Source organism: Salmo trutta, chromosome 9, assembly GCF_901001165.1.
Source record: "Salmo trutta chromosome 9, fSalTru1.1, whole genome shotgun sequence".
NCBI classification, from domain to species: domain Eukaryota; kingdom Metazoa; phylum Chordata; class Actinopteri; order Salmoniformes; family Salmonidae; genus Salmo; species Salmo trutta.
This window is the reverse complement of record NC_042965.1, coordinates 14,366,678-14,383,665: the sequence shown is the minus strand read 5'-3', so window position 1 is coordinate 14,383,665 and position 16,988 is coordinate 14,366,678. Positions and strand designations below refer to the sequence as shown.

General features: G+C 43.4%; 1 protein-coding gene across 5 annotated transcripts in view; it reads right to left on the bottom strand.

Annotated features, from left to right (window-relative positions):
• Nucleotides 1-16,988, bottom strand: part of LOC115199974 (homeobox protein cut-like 2) — a 122,931-nt gene that overhangs the window by 68,879 nt on the left and 37,064 nt on the right. For 3 of the 5 annotated variants that reach the window (XM_029762572.1, XM_029762573.1, XM_029762568.1), the window contains exon 2: nt 624-734. In XM_029762572.1, the coding sequence (XP_029618432.1) occupies nt 624-734 (111 nt within the window). Of the gene's footprint in view, nt 1-623; nt 735-901; nt 1,066-16,988 lie in introns of those variants that run through there. The other 2 variants (XM_029762571.1, XM_029762570.1) reach the window with 2 other exon arrangements.

The window sequence follows — 16,988 nt, the reverse complement described above, 5'->3', positions numbered from 1 at the left end:
AAGCAACATCTCTGGTATGGAGTGAAGTGCGAGGGAGGGAGGCAGACGAGGAAGGGGGGGTCTTATAAATTGGGAAATGCTGAGGAGTTTGAGTGAGAGTCTGTAAGTGGGGATTTCCAGCTTGTACTAGCTCCAGCCGCTCCCTTCCTCCTGGCTCTCAGTCAGCCCCCGGTAAGGGGATTGGGCTGCCTGTGGTGACAGTCTGATCCTGCCTTCTGCACCTGTATTATACTGACAAGATTACAGCACACTCTCACACAGGGCTAGGGGCTCTGTAGTCTGACTGGGAGATCCTAGGAACCCTGACCTTAAACAACACCTAGCTATAGGCCACAGGATTTCATTTAAACCTTAACAGACCTGGAGGAGGGGGGTGGGGTAATGACTGACTTGTCCCAAGCATTGTGCGCCAATGATATACACTAAAGCAGATTTGAAAAATAAAGAAAGAATTACAGGCACATATTGTAGGTAAGCGGGGCTCAAACACTGCCAGAGACTGAGAAAGTCAGTCTGCCTAGTGGAGCGGAGACGAGCCGAATGACACGCAGAACTCATGGCGGGGTTGGGAGAAGGCACGGGGTTGGAGGGTGAAAGGGGCAGGGGGTGGAGGGGGCACTCACCTCTGGAACATTTCTCTTGAACTCCCGGCTCAGCTCCACCAGGTGCTTGTGGGAGTGCTCGCTCTCTTCCTGTCGCCCCGCCAGCTCAGACGCTATTGAGTTTAGCTCCCTCTATAAACACAGACAAAGAGAGAGTTAGAAAAAGAGAGGCAGAGAGAGACAGCACTTAGAGAGGCTGCCAACAGTCATACAGTGCAGCTTAAAGTTTACATAAATAAAAATACACTGCTGAATATTAACAATGTAATCCTTCATGATCTTATAGCGGTAATACTTACTGCAAGCCCTGGCCCATAAATAATTAAGCCAAAATAAATCCAATACCTACAGTAGCAGAAAGCCTTTTAGATAATCAGTATTTGAAATAATCAATAAGCTTGCAACAACCATGGAACTCCAGTGAGAGAGAGTGGAGAGAGAGAGAGAGAGAGAGAGAGTGACGAGAGAGAGAGTGGAGAGAGAGAGAGGAGAGAGAGAGTGGAGAGAGAGAGAGGAGAGAGAGAGAGACGAGAGAGAGAGTGGAGAGAGAGAGAGGAGAGAGAGAGAGAGAGAGAGAGAGAGAGTGACGAGAGAGAAAGTGGAGAGAGAGAGGAGAGAGGGAGAAAGAGAGAGGAGAGAAAAAGGAAAAACAAGGCGGAGTCACGTGGGAAGGACCCAATAACCTGACAAATACCCTTATAAACAAATACAGAGCTTCCTGGAGAAACGAGGAGCTGATTTCAAGCCCAGACAAGATTCAAACACAAAGCACTGTCCGTTCTTTCTGCCACAATAAACACAGATAACAGTGAAGCCTCTCCCTTATTCAAATCTCTCTTCCACTGCCTTCCTACATCTTTACATTGATGTCAGGTAGGGCTGGGACGGTCATGGAATTTTAGACGACGGTTAAAGCCAGCCATAATAGCCATTTGAATAGCACTTTGGATTTGAAACTATAATGACTATGGAGGTTAAAGTGCAGACTGTCAGCTTTAATTTGAGGGTATTTTCATCCATAGAACTGTTTAGAAATTACAGCACTTTTTGTACATTGTCTCCCCATTTTAGGGGACCAAAAGTATTGGGACAGATTCCCTTACACTACATAAAAGTATGTGGACACCCCTTCAAATTAGTGGATTTGGCTATTTCAGCCACACCCGTTGCTGACAGGTGTATAAAATCGAGCACACAGCCATGCAATCTCCATAGACAAACATTGGCAGTAGAATGGCCCATACTGAAGAGCTTAGTGACTTTCAATGTGGCACTGTCATAGGATGCCACCTTTCCAACAAGTCAGTTCGTCAAATTTCTGCCCTGCTAGAGTTTCCCTGTTCAACTGTAAGTGTTGTTATTGCGAAGTGGAAACATCTAGGAGCAACAATGGCTCTGCTGCAAAGTGGTAGGCCACACAAGCTCACAGAACTGGTCCGCTGAGTGCTAAAACGGTTGTCCTTAACCGAGTTACAAACTGCCTCTGGAAGCAAAGTCAGCACAATAACTGTTCATCGGGAGCTTCATGTAATGGGTTTCCATGGCCGAGCAGCCGCACACAAGCCTAACATCACCATGCACAATGCCAAGCCTCGGCTGGAGTGGTGTAAAGTTTGTCGTAATTGGACTCGGGAGAAGTGGAAACGCATTCTCTGGAGTGATGAATCACGCTTCACCATCTGGCAGTCCGGGGGAAGTTTGGGGAAGGCCCTTTCCTGTTTCAGCATGACAATGCCCCTGTGCACAAAGCAAGGTCCATACAGAAATGGTTTGTCGAGATCGGTGTGGAAGAACTTGACTGGCCTGCACAGAGCCCTGACCTCAACCCCATCGAAAACCTTTGGGATAAATTGGAACGCCAACATCGAGCTATGGCTAATTGCCCAACATCAGTGCCCGACCTCACTAATGCTCTTGTGTGGAAGCAAGTCCACGCAGCAATGTTCCAACATCTAGTGGAAAGCCTTCCCAGGAGGGTGGAGGCTGTTATAGCAGCAAAGGGGAGACCAACTCCACATTAATGCCCATGATTTTGGAATGAGATGTTCGACTTTTGGCCATGTAGTGTATACAGTATGTGTATTAAAGTAGTCAGTTTAGTATTTGGTTCCCATATTCCTAGCACGGCATGATTAAATGCATGCTATTCAATCAATCACTGCCTGCACCTGCCCGCCCGTCCAGCATCACTACTCTGGACGGCTCTGACTTAGAATACGTGGACAACTAAAAATACCTAGGTGTCTGGTTAGACTGTAAACTCTCCTTCCAGACTCACATTAAGCATCTCCAATCCAAAATGAAATCTAGAATCAGCTTCCTATATCACAAAAAAAGCATCCTTCACTCATGCTGCCAAACATACCCTCATAAAACTGACCATCTTACCGATCATCGACTTTGGTGATGTCATCTATAAAATAGCCTCCAACACTCTACTCAACAAATTGGATGCAGTCTATCACAGTACCATCCGTTTTGTCACCAAAGCCCCATACACTACCCACCACTGTGACCTGTACGCTCTCGTTGGTTGGCCCTTGCTTCATACTCATCGCCAAACCCACTGGCTCCAGATCATCTACAAGTCTCTACTAGGTAAAGCCCCACCTTTTCTCAGCTCACTGGTCACCATAGCAGCACCCACCTGTAGTACGCGCTCCAGCAGGTATATCTCATTGGTCACCCGCAAAAGCCAATTCCTCCTTTGGTCGCCTTTCCTTCCAGTTCTCTGCTGCCAATGACTGGAACGAACTGCAAAAATCACTGAAGCTGGAGACTCATATCTCCCTCACTAGCTTTAAGCAACAGCTGTCAGAACAGCTTACAGATCACTGCACCTGTACATAGCCCATCTGTAAACAGCCCATCTATCTACCTCATCCCCATAGTGTATTTATTAATTTATCTTGCTCCTTTGCACCCCACTATCTCTACTTGCACATTCATCTTCTGCACATCTACCATTCCAGTGTTTAATTGCTATATTGTAATTACTTATTTTTTTCTACTGTATTATTGACTGTATGTTTTGTTTATTCCATGTGTAACTCTGTGTTGTTGTATGTGTCGAATTGCTATGCTTTATCTTGGCCAGGTCGCAGTTGCAAATGAGAACATGTTCTCAACTATCCTACCTGGCTAAATAAAGGCGAAATAAATAAATAAATAAAAATTACATCAAGTCTGTGATTCCACAAACTTGTTGGACGCATTTGCTGTTTGTTTTGGTTGTGTTTCAGAAAATGTTGTGCCCAATTGAAATGAATGGTAAATAATGTATTGTGTCATTTTGGAGTAGATTGTATTGTAAATAAGAATAGAATATGTTTCTAAACACCGCGGATGAAACCATGATTACGGATAGACCTACATGAATCTGAACAATGACACAACTTTCATAGCCCGCTAATCTCTCACCATTACAATAACAGGGGAGGTTAGCATATTTTGGGGGTATGCTGTTACGCCTCTGTAACTTTCTCACTCATCATTACACGGTTTATTCAGGATTATCTGTAATCATTCTAGCATCCACATTAACGTAGAAGTGTTGAGAAACATATTCTATTCTTATTTACAATAAAAGTGACTCCAAAAATTGGAATCCAAAGTGATTGGAGTACAGAGCCAAAACAACAACAAAATTGTCATGGCCTTTCAATTGACATTACAAGAAAAAAAATTGAAATCAAATCTTATTTGTCACATGCGCCGAATACAACAGGTGTAGTACACACAGTGAAATGCTTACTTACAAGACCTTAACCAACAATGCAGTTAAGAAAAAAAGTTTAAGTATTTACTAAAATAATCTGAAAAAAATAAGAAAGATAACAAATAATTAAGGAGCAACAGTAAAATAACAGTAGTGAGATTATATACAGGGAGTACTGGTACAGAGTCAATGTGCGGGGGCACCGGTTAGTCGAGGTAATTGAGGTAATATGTACATGTAGGTAGAGGTAAAGTGACTATGCATACTGTAGATAATAAACAGAGAGTAGCAGCAGCGTAAAAAGGGGGGGGGGGACAATGCACATAGTCCAGGTAGTCCTTTGATTAGCTGTTCAGGAGTCTTATGGCTTGGGGGTAGAAGCTGTTAAGAAGCCTTTTGGACCTAGACTTGGCGCTCCGGTACCGCTTGCCATGCAGTAGCAGAGAGAACAATCTATGACTTGGGTGGCTGGAGTCTTTGACAATTTTTAGGGCCTTCCTCTGACACCGCCTGGTATAGAGGTCCTGGACGGCAGGAAGCTTGGCCCCAGTGATGTACTGGGCCGTACACACTACCCTCTGTAGTACCCTGCGGTCAGAGGCCGAGCAGTTGCCATACCAGGCAGTGATGCAACCAGTCAGGATGTTCTCGATGGTGCAGCTGTAGAACGTTTTCAGGATTTGAGGATCCATGCCAAATCGTTTCAGTCCCCTGAGGGGGAATAGGCTTTGTTGTGCCCTCTTCACGACTGTCTTAGTGTGTTTGGACCATGATAGTTTGTTGGTGATGTGGACACCAAGGAACTTGAAGCTCTCAACCTGCTCCACTACAGCCCCGTCAATGAGAATGTCAGTGTGCTCGGTTCTCCTTTTCCTGTAGTCCACAATCATCTCCTTAGTCTTGGTTACGTTGAGGGATAGGTTGTTATCCTGGCACCACACTGCCAGGTCTCTGACCTCCTCCCTATAGTCTGTCTCGTCGTTGTCGTTGATCAGGCCTACCACTGTTGTGTCGTCAGCAAACATAATGATGGTGTTGGAGTCGTGCTTGGCATGCAGTCATGGCTGAACAGGGAGTACAGGAGGGAACTGTGCACGCACCCCTGAGGGGCCCCTGTGTTGAAGATCAGCGTGGCAGATGTGTTGTTACCTACCCTTACCTCCTGGGGGGCGGCCCGTCACGCCAGGATCCAGTTGCAGAGGGAGGTGTTTAGTCTCAGGGTCCTTAGCTTAATGATGAGCTTTGAGGGCACTATGGTGTTGAACGCTGAATTATATTCAATGAATAACATTCTCACGTAGGTGCTCCTTTTGTCCAGGTGGGAAAGGGCAGTGTGGAGTGCAATAGAGATTGCATCATCTGTGGATCTGTTGGAGCGGTATGCAAACACCTGGTTATGAGTGGTTATTTTATTTTCATGACGGTCTTCATCCATAACCGTCGGAGCAAATATTGTTCACTAAAATATTCCCCATTAGCAGGTAGCCTAGCGGTTCAGAGCATTGGCCCAGTAGCCAAAAGGTTGCTGGTTCAAATCCCAGAGCCGGAAAGGTGGAAAAATCTGCCGTTCTGCCCTTGAGCAAAGCAGTTAACCCCCAACAACAACTGCTCTCCGAACACAGTTGATTAAGGCACCTTTAATTCAGAGGGGTTGGGTTAAACGCAGAAGACACATTTCAGTTGAATGCATTCAGTTGTGCAACTGACCGGGTATCCCCTTTCCCTAGCGTAACAAATCATGCCTGAATAACAATTCATATTGTTTGAATATATGATATCAAATAGATCCTTCAATACCTGGTGATACAGTACATGCATGTTGTTAGAACTAAAACTCCACCCTATCAACATCCAAAGCGATTTATACTAGCCTCACCATACCACATGCCATCCACAAATTCAACTGATCAATCATCCAATTTACAGCTCCAAAAAATACACATCTCAAATATTCCTAGAGTACAAGTCTCCACTGAGCCAAACAACGTTTGTCCCTCTTCAATCCCATCTCTTTTCCTCTCCTCTTGGACTGGTTTTATTTGATGAAGGTATTCCCTTGTAACTGCTGGCATACAATATAAAACTGGAGTGGGGGATTCAATTACCACAGTGAATTTATATATGCTGGAAAATTCAATTGACTGTGTTTTAATTAATCTCCAGTCTTACTTAAAGGCAATTTAATAAATTATCACGAGCCAAAAAAGAGAGCGAAAACCTAGGGATAAAACTCCAGTTCCATATTTGAAACATTTAACTTATTCTACTTATTCCCAGTGAAGGCATTTTAACCCTTCAATTTGATCACATCTTGATGTAATTAGATTCCTGTATTGGTCCTTGAAAAGAGGCCATCTTTCTCTCTCCAAAACTAGCGACAGAATGCTCCCATTGACAAGTCTTATTTGATATCCCTTGGTGACAATTGTGCCTTTGTTCAAAACAGTCCTTTGCCTCAGGACTTTCTCCAAGAGTCTGAATGGATTACACTCCCCTTGGCCCATCCCTTTCTAATACATGTACAGTGCCTTCAGAAAGTATTCATACCCCTTGACGTATTCCACATTTTGTTGTGTTACAAGCTGAATACAAAATTTATTAAATATATTTTTTCTCATCCATCGACACACAATACACCATAGTGACTAAGCGAAAACAAGTTTCTAGAAATGTTTGTACATTTATTGAAAATGAAATACAAGAAAAGTATTCAAGCCCCTGAGTCAATACATGTTAGAATCACCTTTGACAGCGATTACAGCTGAGAGTCTTTCCGGGTACGTCTCCAAGAGCTTTGCACACCTAGATTTCACAATATTTGCATAAAATTCTTCAAGATCTGTCAAGTTGGTTGTTGATCATTACCAGATAATATGTATATTTGGCCTTGTGTTTTAGGTTATTGTCCTGCTGAAAGGTGAATTTGTCTCCCAGTTTCTGTTGGAAAGCAGACTGAACCAGGTTTTCCTCTAGGAGTTTGCCTGTGCTTACCTATATTTCATTTATTTTAATCCTAAAAAAACTCCCTAGTCCTTGCCGATGACACACATACCCATAACATGAATCAGCCACCACCATGCTTGAAAATATGAAGAGTGGTACTCAGTGATGTGTTGTGTTGGATTTGTCCCAAACATAACACTGTGTATTCAGGACATAAAGTTCATTTATTTGCCACATTTTTTGCAGTTTTACTTTAGTGATTTTTTGCAAACAGGATGCATGATTTTAAATATTTTTATTCTGTTCAGGCTTCCTTCTTTTCACTCTGTCAATTAGGTTAGTATTGTGGAGTAACTACAATGTTGTTGATCCATCCTCAGTTTTCTCCTATCACAGCCATTAAACTCTATAACTGTTTTAAAGTCACCACTGGCCTCATAGTGAAATCCCTGATTGGTTTCCTTCATCTTCGGCAACTGAGTTAGGAAGGACACCTGTATCTTTGTAGTGACTGGGTGTATAGATACACCGTCCAAAGTGTAATTAATACCTTCATCATGCACAATGGGATATTCAATGTCTGTTTTTGTATTTTTACCCATCTACCAATAGCTGCCCTTCTTTGTGAAGCACTGGAAAACCTCCCTGATCTTTGTGGTTGAATCTGTTAGAAATTCACTGCTCGACTGAGGGACCTTACAGATAATTGTATGTGTGGAGTACAGAGATGAGGCAGTCATTCAAAAATCATGTTATCCCTATCATTGCACAAAGAGTGAGTCCATGCAACTTATTATGAAACTTGTTAAGCAAATGTGTACTCCTGAACTTATTTAGGCTTACCATATCAAAGGGGTTGAATACTTATTGACTGAAGATATTTTAGCTTTTCATTTTTTATAAAATGTTAAACAATTCTAAAAACATAATTCCACGTTGACATGGGGTATTGTGTGTAAGCCAGTGACACAAAATCTCAATTTAATCAATTTTAAATGCAGGCTGTAACACAACAAAATGTGGAAAAAGTCAAGGGGTGTGAATACTTTTAAAAGGCAGATTGGAGATTGGGAATCCTGATGTTAACGGCAAAACCAAGCATTGTATTTTTGTAAGAAACATATTCCTATTTGGTTCCCGACTGCCTGCACTCCTACAAACTAGTCATTGTTCGTCAGTCAGCCATTCTACCACATCTTGAATGAGATTTTTCTGAGATTTGGGACTTGGCTGTGAGGAGTGGGCTAACCTCCAACAGATTCAAGCAGCTCTAGACCACCAGCTAATCTGTCTGAGAGAGAATCCTGGTAGAAGTGGCTTTGTGTGGATTATGGTGCTGATTCTGAATTGCCCAGTGCTTGCTTCATTGACAAAGAGGTTGTAAAGTAAAGCAAATCACATTGATGCCTCATTCAGTCAAGTTGACAACAATTTCTGGTCCTGCTTCACATGAACAGTCCAACAACATATGTATAGTATTTACATGGTAGTTATGTGGATATTTTGTAAGTAGAGTATATAGTACAGTGTTTGCAGTATGCTCAAAGTCCACTCCATGTTTATTAATTGCAAAAATGGAAGCATCAGTCTACAGTGTTGGACAAGGAATGTAAAACTTCTAAAAACGTATCAAATGGCATCATAGCAGAGCATTTCCTTTGATTGCATCTTACATATACCAATAAGGGAACAGACTTCCGTTTCCATTCAGTTGTAAGTAACTTCACCAATGAGAACAGTGAATAGTCCCATGGGAGTAAAACAACAATAGCTAGTTCCCTGGCATTTCTGAACAGGCTGGGCAACAGCACATCAAATAAAACCTGGTGTCTGTCCACTTTCTTGAAGGGAACTGAAGCAGAACATTGTGTTTGCCTGTTTGGTTTTCTTGAAGAGACGGATGATGGAGCAACTATACAACCTAGTGTACTTCAAGTCTCATGAACCAAAATAGTTCAGAAAAGATTTTCACCACACTAATCAAATCTGATCCATTTCAACTTGAGCTTTGGGCAACTTTGAGATCTCTGATAAGATTCACTTATCCATCTCCATGATGCTAAGCGTATATCTGCATGGAGAATCCAAAACAACAACAACACACACAAATCTAGAGGTCCTATACTCCTGATTGCCTACATTGAAAATAGGGGGAGTAAGCAAGTTCCATTCCCTAGGCAAAGAAGAATTTCCCAGTAATCGTTTGACAGGTTTTAAAAAAGGCGATCGGGACCGAATTTTCAGTATGTGGCAGTCGGGTCAATACCGAGCTCCTGTCATTAAGCCTCTGCCAGTCAAACATCCAGCCGTAATTGATGAGTTTCCTCTGGGGAGGGTGGAGCTGTCGCTGGGGTGGGGGGTGGGGAGGTGTGGGGGGTGGGGTATTTGGAGGAGAAGGGGGGGTAAGGGGGATGCTGAGCAGGCCGGTCCAGAGGGAGGGAGTGATGGGGAGGCCGAGGCTGGGCCCTGCTGAGAACAGCGTCTGTGGAGGAGCCGTCACATGTCTTGACAGACAGCCAGTCACACAGCATTGAGCGGGTCAGGTATTTATGCATATGTGTGTTGTGTTGCAGAAAAGACTGCAGGGAGTGGTCTCATTGGACCCAACGGAGGGAGAGGAAAAACAAGACAAGCAAAATGGTGGGTAATGGTGATAACAAAGCAGTGGAGAGATGATCTCAGGAATATAATGCGTTTGGTACTAGAATATATCGACAATGCTATGAAACAAATCCCCATTGGACCATTGCCAGCATTGATGTTAGCCATTAGAAATAGTATGAATATTTATTAAAGCTTGTTAGTCCATCAATCCCACTCCAAACCGTTTACATCCACTGACGTTAGTCTATAAAAACATTCAATACATAAAACGCATACAACAACAGTAGCGTGTGAGAAGCGTAGAAAATGTTTTCTGTAAAAATGTGAAGCTATTATATTGTAGAAGAGCATCCTACATTTGACATTGATTCATTAAAGCTACTCCTCTTGATTACATCTGTGGTTGTACAGTTTTTTGGCCTTCCACAAAGACAAAACAATGGTGGAAGATGTTGACAACTGGTAAAAAAAAACGTCTAAGATATTGCAATATAAGTTAGACTGAGTCACAATCACTATATTACGTAGTGGGCTTGGACAGCACAAATGAAATAGGAAAATAATCGGGCAGGGAGGAAAGAGGGGAAAATGCAAATGGGGGTATTCTTTTTCTTTTTGTATCACATCTAATTGCAATCATAGGCAGATGTCTGAAAGTGCGACAGTATCAGCAGAATTGCTGCTGAGAGCACAGAATCTTTGTCTAAAAATAATCAGACATTCTGTGTGCTGCTGTTTGTTATAATGGTAATCGATGCTGGAGGCTTTGAATTCCATCAATTTATAGATCCACTCTGTTCTGCCTGGTGACTTTACTACATCACAACCCCCACTGCATACGCACACCGAGAGAGAATCAAGCACACACATACACACACTGCATGTAAGCTCACACACAAAAGAGCACACACACAAACACAGGCACATGCACACAGTGGTCGTACCAAGGCAGCGCAGGGGCCAGTGTGTGATTCAGATGAGTGTAGTTTCCTTTCATACATTCCTTATCACCTCCTATTCTCTGTAAGACACCAGAGTCCATAGCCGTCTCAGATTAGCCCTGCATCTCAAACGCCACATTTGAGAGGGGGATCGATCAATAAATCAAATCACCACAATCAATGGCCCCGATCACTGCAGTCTAGTCTGGTCTCAACGTTATTACTGGCACCCCCCAGCCGCTGAGGGGCGGAGAAAAAAGAAAACAAGGCTGGGGAGGGAGAGGGGGTTCAGGGCAGGCAGAGCCTCGGCTGGCTGGCTTCTGTCCATATGAAAGATGGAAGATGATCCCTTATCTGGCTTTCTCCCTGGGCTGACCGACCGACCAACCGACCGACAGGCAAGCAGCTTGTTGTGGATGGTTGGTCCAGACTTGCAGACACAGAGGGAGGCGGGAGGGAGGGGCTGTTGACTGACCTCTGTGACCTGGCCCTGGGAACTTCAACCTCCCCCAAACACACTCTGAAAGGGTAGGCCTGGGGGGCCAGCTATCACCTGGCTGCTTCCTCCCTGCATCTGTCTCTCTCTACATCTCTAGACCACTGTCTAGTATAGTACATCTCTGTTCATTCAGCTTGGCTGGAGCTGCTCTCCTTTCCACTAATCCACTCTCCACTGTCTTCAGACCATAAGGTAGTGACTGGTACCAGAGTGTCCACTGTGTTCAGACCATAAGGTAGTGATTGGTACCAGAGTGTCCACTGTGTTCAGACCATAAGGTAGTGATTGATACCAGAGTGTCCAGCGTGTTCAGACCAATCACCACAGTGACCTGTAAGCTCTCGTTGACTGGCCCTCGATTCATCCTCGCTGCCAAACCCACTGGCTCCAGGTCATCTATAAGTCTTTGCTAGGTAAAGCCCCACCTTTTCTCAGCTCACTGGTCACCATAGCAGCACTCACCAGTAGCACAGGCTCCAGCAGGTGTATCTCACTGGTCACCCCCAAAGCCAATTCCTCCTTTGGCTGCCTTTCCTTCCAGTTCTCTGCTGCCAATGACTGGAACGAACTGCAAAAATCACTGAAGCTGGAGACTCCTATCTCCCTCACTAGCTTTAAGCACCAGCTGTCAGAGCAACTCAGAGATCACTGCACCTGTACATAGCCCATCTGTAAATAGCCCATCCAACTACCTCATCCCCATACTGTATTTATTCATTTATCTTGCTCCACTATCTCTACTTGCACATTCATCTTCTGCACATCTACCATTCCAGTGTTTAAATGCTATATTGTAATGACTTCGCCACCATGGCCTATTTATTGCCTTACCTCCCTTATCCTACCTCATTTGCACACACTGTAGATAGACTTTTTTTCTCTACTGTATTATTGACTGTATGTTTGTTTTACTCCATGTGTAACTCTGTGTTGTTGTATGTGTCGAACTGCTTTGCTTTATCTTGGCCAGGTCACAATTGTAAATGAGAACTTGTTCTCAACTAGCCTACCTGGTTAAATAAAGGTGAAATAAAATGTAAATAAGGTAGTGATTGGTACCAGTGTCCACTGTGCAGCTAGAAGTACAGTACATACACATTAGAAATTGGTGTTGCTGTACAGTTTGTGTAGGCTCAACTGTGAAAATCTCATTTTATTTTGACACCTTTCTAAACCTTGGACTAGTAAACCTGATAAATCATCCACAATAATTAATCCCCAGTCAGTCAGGCTGTCTTCAAACAGCATGCTAAATCTTACAAAGGGGATGAGAGGCGCGTGAGCGTCACAGCCATCAGCAAAAGGTGTGACTGGTGTTGACAGACATTATTAGTCACACCCAGCTTCATTTAGGGACTTTTAGCGCCTGATAAACCAAAGCACATCGGCCAGTCAACGGTTCTCTCTCTTTTTAAACACATGCGCAAGCATGCACCCACAACCACTGATTAAAACAGGAAAACACATTACCAATATGGTCTTCTTAATACAAACAGCCCAGCTAGGCTCAGCACCTTCAAAATTCAAACAAATAAAAACTACAGCCCTAACATAGCCCCTCCACTGAATATAAAAGGAACCACAGGGATGTATTTAAATGTCCTCCAATTAGAACCTTCAAACAACTATCTATGAATGGGCATTCTAAATGAACGGCCAATTAGAAGAGCTTATTTATCATCATTAAGCCAGGCCATTGTTCTCGTCATCTCCAAGTCTGTGGTTACAATCAGAATGTCTTGTCATACTGTAATACATGGCCACTGACTGATTAGACGTTCCCTGGATTCATTAGCAAGCCGGGAGGTTGAAACCTGAGTGAAAACATTATAACCTCAACAGGCCAGCAAGTAAAATAGAGACTGGATGTGAATGATAAAAGATTTGACTTACAATGTCTAAGGATAAAAACGTAATATATATATATATATATATATATATATATATATATATATATATATATATATACACACACACACACACACACACACACACACACACACACACACACACACACACACACACACACACACATACATACATACACACACATACACACAGACACAGTATATATAAATAATTAATGATGCTCTACAATGATTGCTTTCCTTTGAATGGACTGCGATGGACTGTTTCTGTGTCAGAAACCAACCACTCATTTCAGCGTGAGGAGAAGAGAACACTTGGTAAAGTTGTACAGATCGAGTCATCACCATCATCACCACGTTGGCCCACTTTTCACCAAAAACGACTATAGTGGAGCAGCGCAACATAGACAACCTGCGATTGACATTTTCTTAAGACAGAATAAACAATCTGTTCGTTCTCAGGTGTGCTGATCTTCCTCTTGTTTTTGTTGTTTTCTTCCCCCTATTCCCTCCATTTTCCCTTGTCGATTGCAGGAAGATCAAAGCGCCGCCACCGGAAGAATTTGAATATTTCAGGTGAGGAGAGATGGCTGCGTTTCACACCACCTGTGTAGCGCTAGCGCTGAGAGACTAGTCCCTCCTCTCTCTCTCTCTCACACTCTGTTCCAGGGGCCCCTGGGGGTCCGGCGACATGAACCAGGCCACCTGTCTGAGAGAAAGAGGCTCCTTTATTCTCTCTCACCTCTCTCATTTTCCCTCTCTCACCCCATCTCCCTCTCTCCCAGAAATAAATGTATTTAAATAGAACGATGAGAGTGGGAATACAACCTGGGCTGACAACATGCGGTGGAAACTTAGAGTGCTGCTGTCAAAGGTGCGAGACCCAGCAGACAAGTTATCATACTGTGAAATGCGAACAGCCATTTGTAATGACAATTTACACATGAATGGGATTTCTTTGTGAGATTTGCAATAGGAAAACTATTTATAGACTTGCGATAGCAAAGTAGATTGCTTTGGTGAACACAGTAAGTTTCATCATGTAGGCCTAAATGAAAATAACTTCCTGTATCAAAGAAAATACTGGAAAAAGAGTCACCCAATGCAGCTTAATCTTCAGTACATACTGTACAGTACTGTACTGATCTCAGGGAGGGCAAAGTGTTTTTTTGTAAGATGCTGCACATCACCAGAGCAGCCATTTCTGACTCACAGCAAATAAAAAACATCTCTGACGTCCAGACTAGTCTTAACAGTTCGTTTAAGCTGCTCTTCTTCAAGGGGTGTATGTGTGTACGTGTGTATGTCTGTGAGTGCACGTGTGTGTGCACGTGTGGACTGCACATGTGCTTGCCCGTGTGTGTGTGTGTGTGTGTGTGTGTGTGTGTGTGTGTGTGTGTGTGTGTGTGTGTGTGTGTGTGTGTGTGTGTGTATATATATATATATATTGAGTGTACAAAACATTAGGAACACCTGCCCTTTCAATGACATAGACTGACCAGGTGAATCCAGCTGAAAGCTATGATCCCTTATTGATGTCACCTGTTAAATCCACTTTAATCAGTGTAGATGAAGGAGAGGAGACAGGTTAAAGAAGGATGTTTAAGCCTTGAGACGTGGATTATGTACAGTATGTGTGTTATTCAAAGGCTGAATGGACAAGACAAAAGATTTAAGTGCCTTTGAACTGGGTATGGTAGTGTCAGGTGTCAGGTGCACCGGTTTGAGTGTGTCAAGAACTGCAACGTTGCTGGCTTTTTCACACTGAGCAGTTTCCCGTGTATATCAAGAATGGTCCACCACCCAAAGGACATCCAGCCAACTTGACACAACTGTGGGAAGCATTGGAGTCGACATGGGCCAGCATCCTTGTGGAACACTTTAGTCACCTTGTAGAGTCCATGCCCTGACGAATTGAGGATGTTCTGAGGGCAAAAGGGGGTTCAAATCAATATCAGGAAAGAGTTCCTAATGTGTTGTCCACTCAGTGTATGTATGTATGTATGTATGTATGTATGTATGTATGTATGTATGTATGTATGTATGTATGTATGTATGTATGTATGTATGTATGTATGTATCTATGTATCTATGTATGTATGTGTGTGTGTGCAGGGGGGGGTGGATTGGGTTCCACACAGCCAGGTCCCAGCCATGTCTCTCAAAAGGGCCGTAAAGTCTTTACAGCAAATTCTTTACATTCATCTGTGTCATAGCACTCGGCACACATTAGGCGTTTACACGGGAGAAAACACAATCTATTTGATGCTACACTGCCCACACGTCCAGAACCCTCCTCCCCACACTGGAGATTCACAGTGTTTAACTTCCATTTCATATTCCGAACAGGCAGACAGGCAAGTGGAGGGAATGGGCTCCATCTTGCTGTAAATCAGCATTTAAACACCCAGCTAAATGTAATGTGGAGAGAGTCAACAAGAGAACACGTATTACCCCGCTGAAGATATTTGTTTTTATTTACTCTGGAATGTGCAATAGATTTTTTGTCTTCCCCTAACGATGTATGCAAACGGTGAAGCGAAAAAGTCACACTTAATTATTTTCACACTTCACCCCATCTGTCCCTCTCTATCTTTTTAATATCATCTGTGCTTATGTGAGCAAGTGCAGGTTAATCTAGGGAGCGGGTCAGAGGCAGCCAGCGCTTTGTAAATGTCAGCAGGGAGATCTGGGCTGCTCTCATTACCACACTAAACCCACATGCCTGTCGGCTCCACGATGGATATATGACTTGGAGGTGTCTTTCCCCCACTCTTTACCGCCATCGCAGGGTTCCCCCTCCATCACAGGAAACCTTATTAATCAATCGATTTATCGCCATAAATCAGGCCGTAGCTTTGATTGTATCAGCAAGTCACACAATCAATCAATTAGTCCAGCTCTAGCAGACCAATTTGCCTAAAGAAAGATGAATGTCTCTCATCCATTTAAATGTCCGTTTACCCATCAAACACCGGGGCTGTTGACCCAACATGCATCCTCTTATAGATTTTTACAGATTAAACTTGCCCTCTTCATTTGTGCTGAGGTTTGTTCTCTGTTCTTCTTTATGGCGAAGCCAAACATCATCATCATCATCATCACAGCAAAGGACAAAAATGCCCTCTTTTTCAAGAAGCAATTATTGTTATTACTGTAAATTGGACCAGTCAGTTAATAGTCAACAAGTAAATTAACCAGCAGCATCACTGTAGACATTGCCATTAGCCGTACCCAGCCTGAGTAAAAGAAATTGACCTTCACAATGTCTCAGACAAATCATGTATATCATCACATAATCCTGCCAAGGTTGAGATGAAAGCAGGAGGGAGGTGTTGAAGGTAAATGATAGACGAGTGAATTCAGAAGAAGATAGGTATAATGACATATTTGTTTCATATTTCATTCCAACTGTGAATTCCAATACACAATGTGACACAAACTGCCATGGTCCACTGGCTCCCATCTGCAACTGAGTGTCAGGACGTCTCCTAGGATACGCTGGAAACTTTAGGGACGACAAACTGACAATAACAACTAGAGCACGACAGAGCGGGCTGCCTCTCCCAGCGCCTCAGCAGGCTTCTCGGTGGAGTACGCCAGGCAGCCCGGCCGTAGATCTGTAGAGGAGAGGAAGGAACACCAACACTGGTCCCTGGGGAGAACGTCTGTGGTGGGATTATAGCATGACGAGGTCTGGTTCTGCTTCACACTCCCAGACCTTCACATCTGCCTCTCTGCCTGCTGCCTGGAGCACTGTGGGGGCTGGAGCACCAGAACACCTTGTCCCTGCAGATATATCTACAGGGCTTT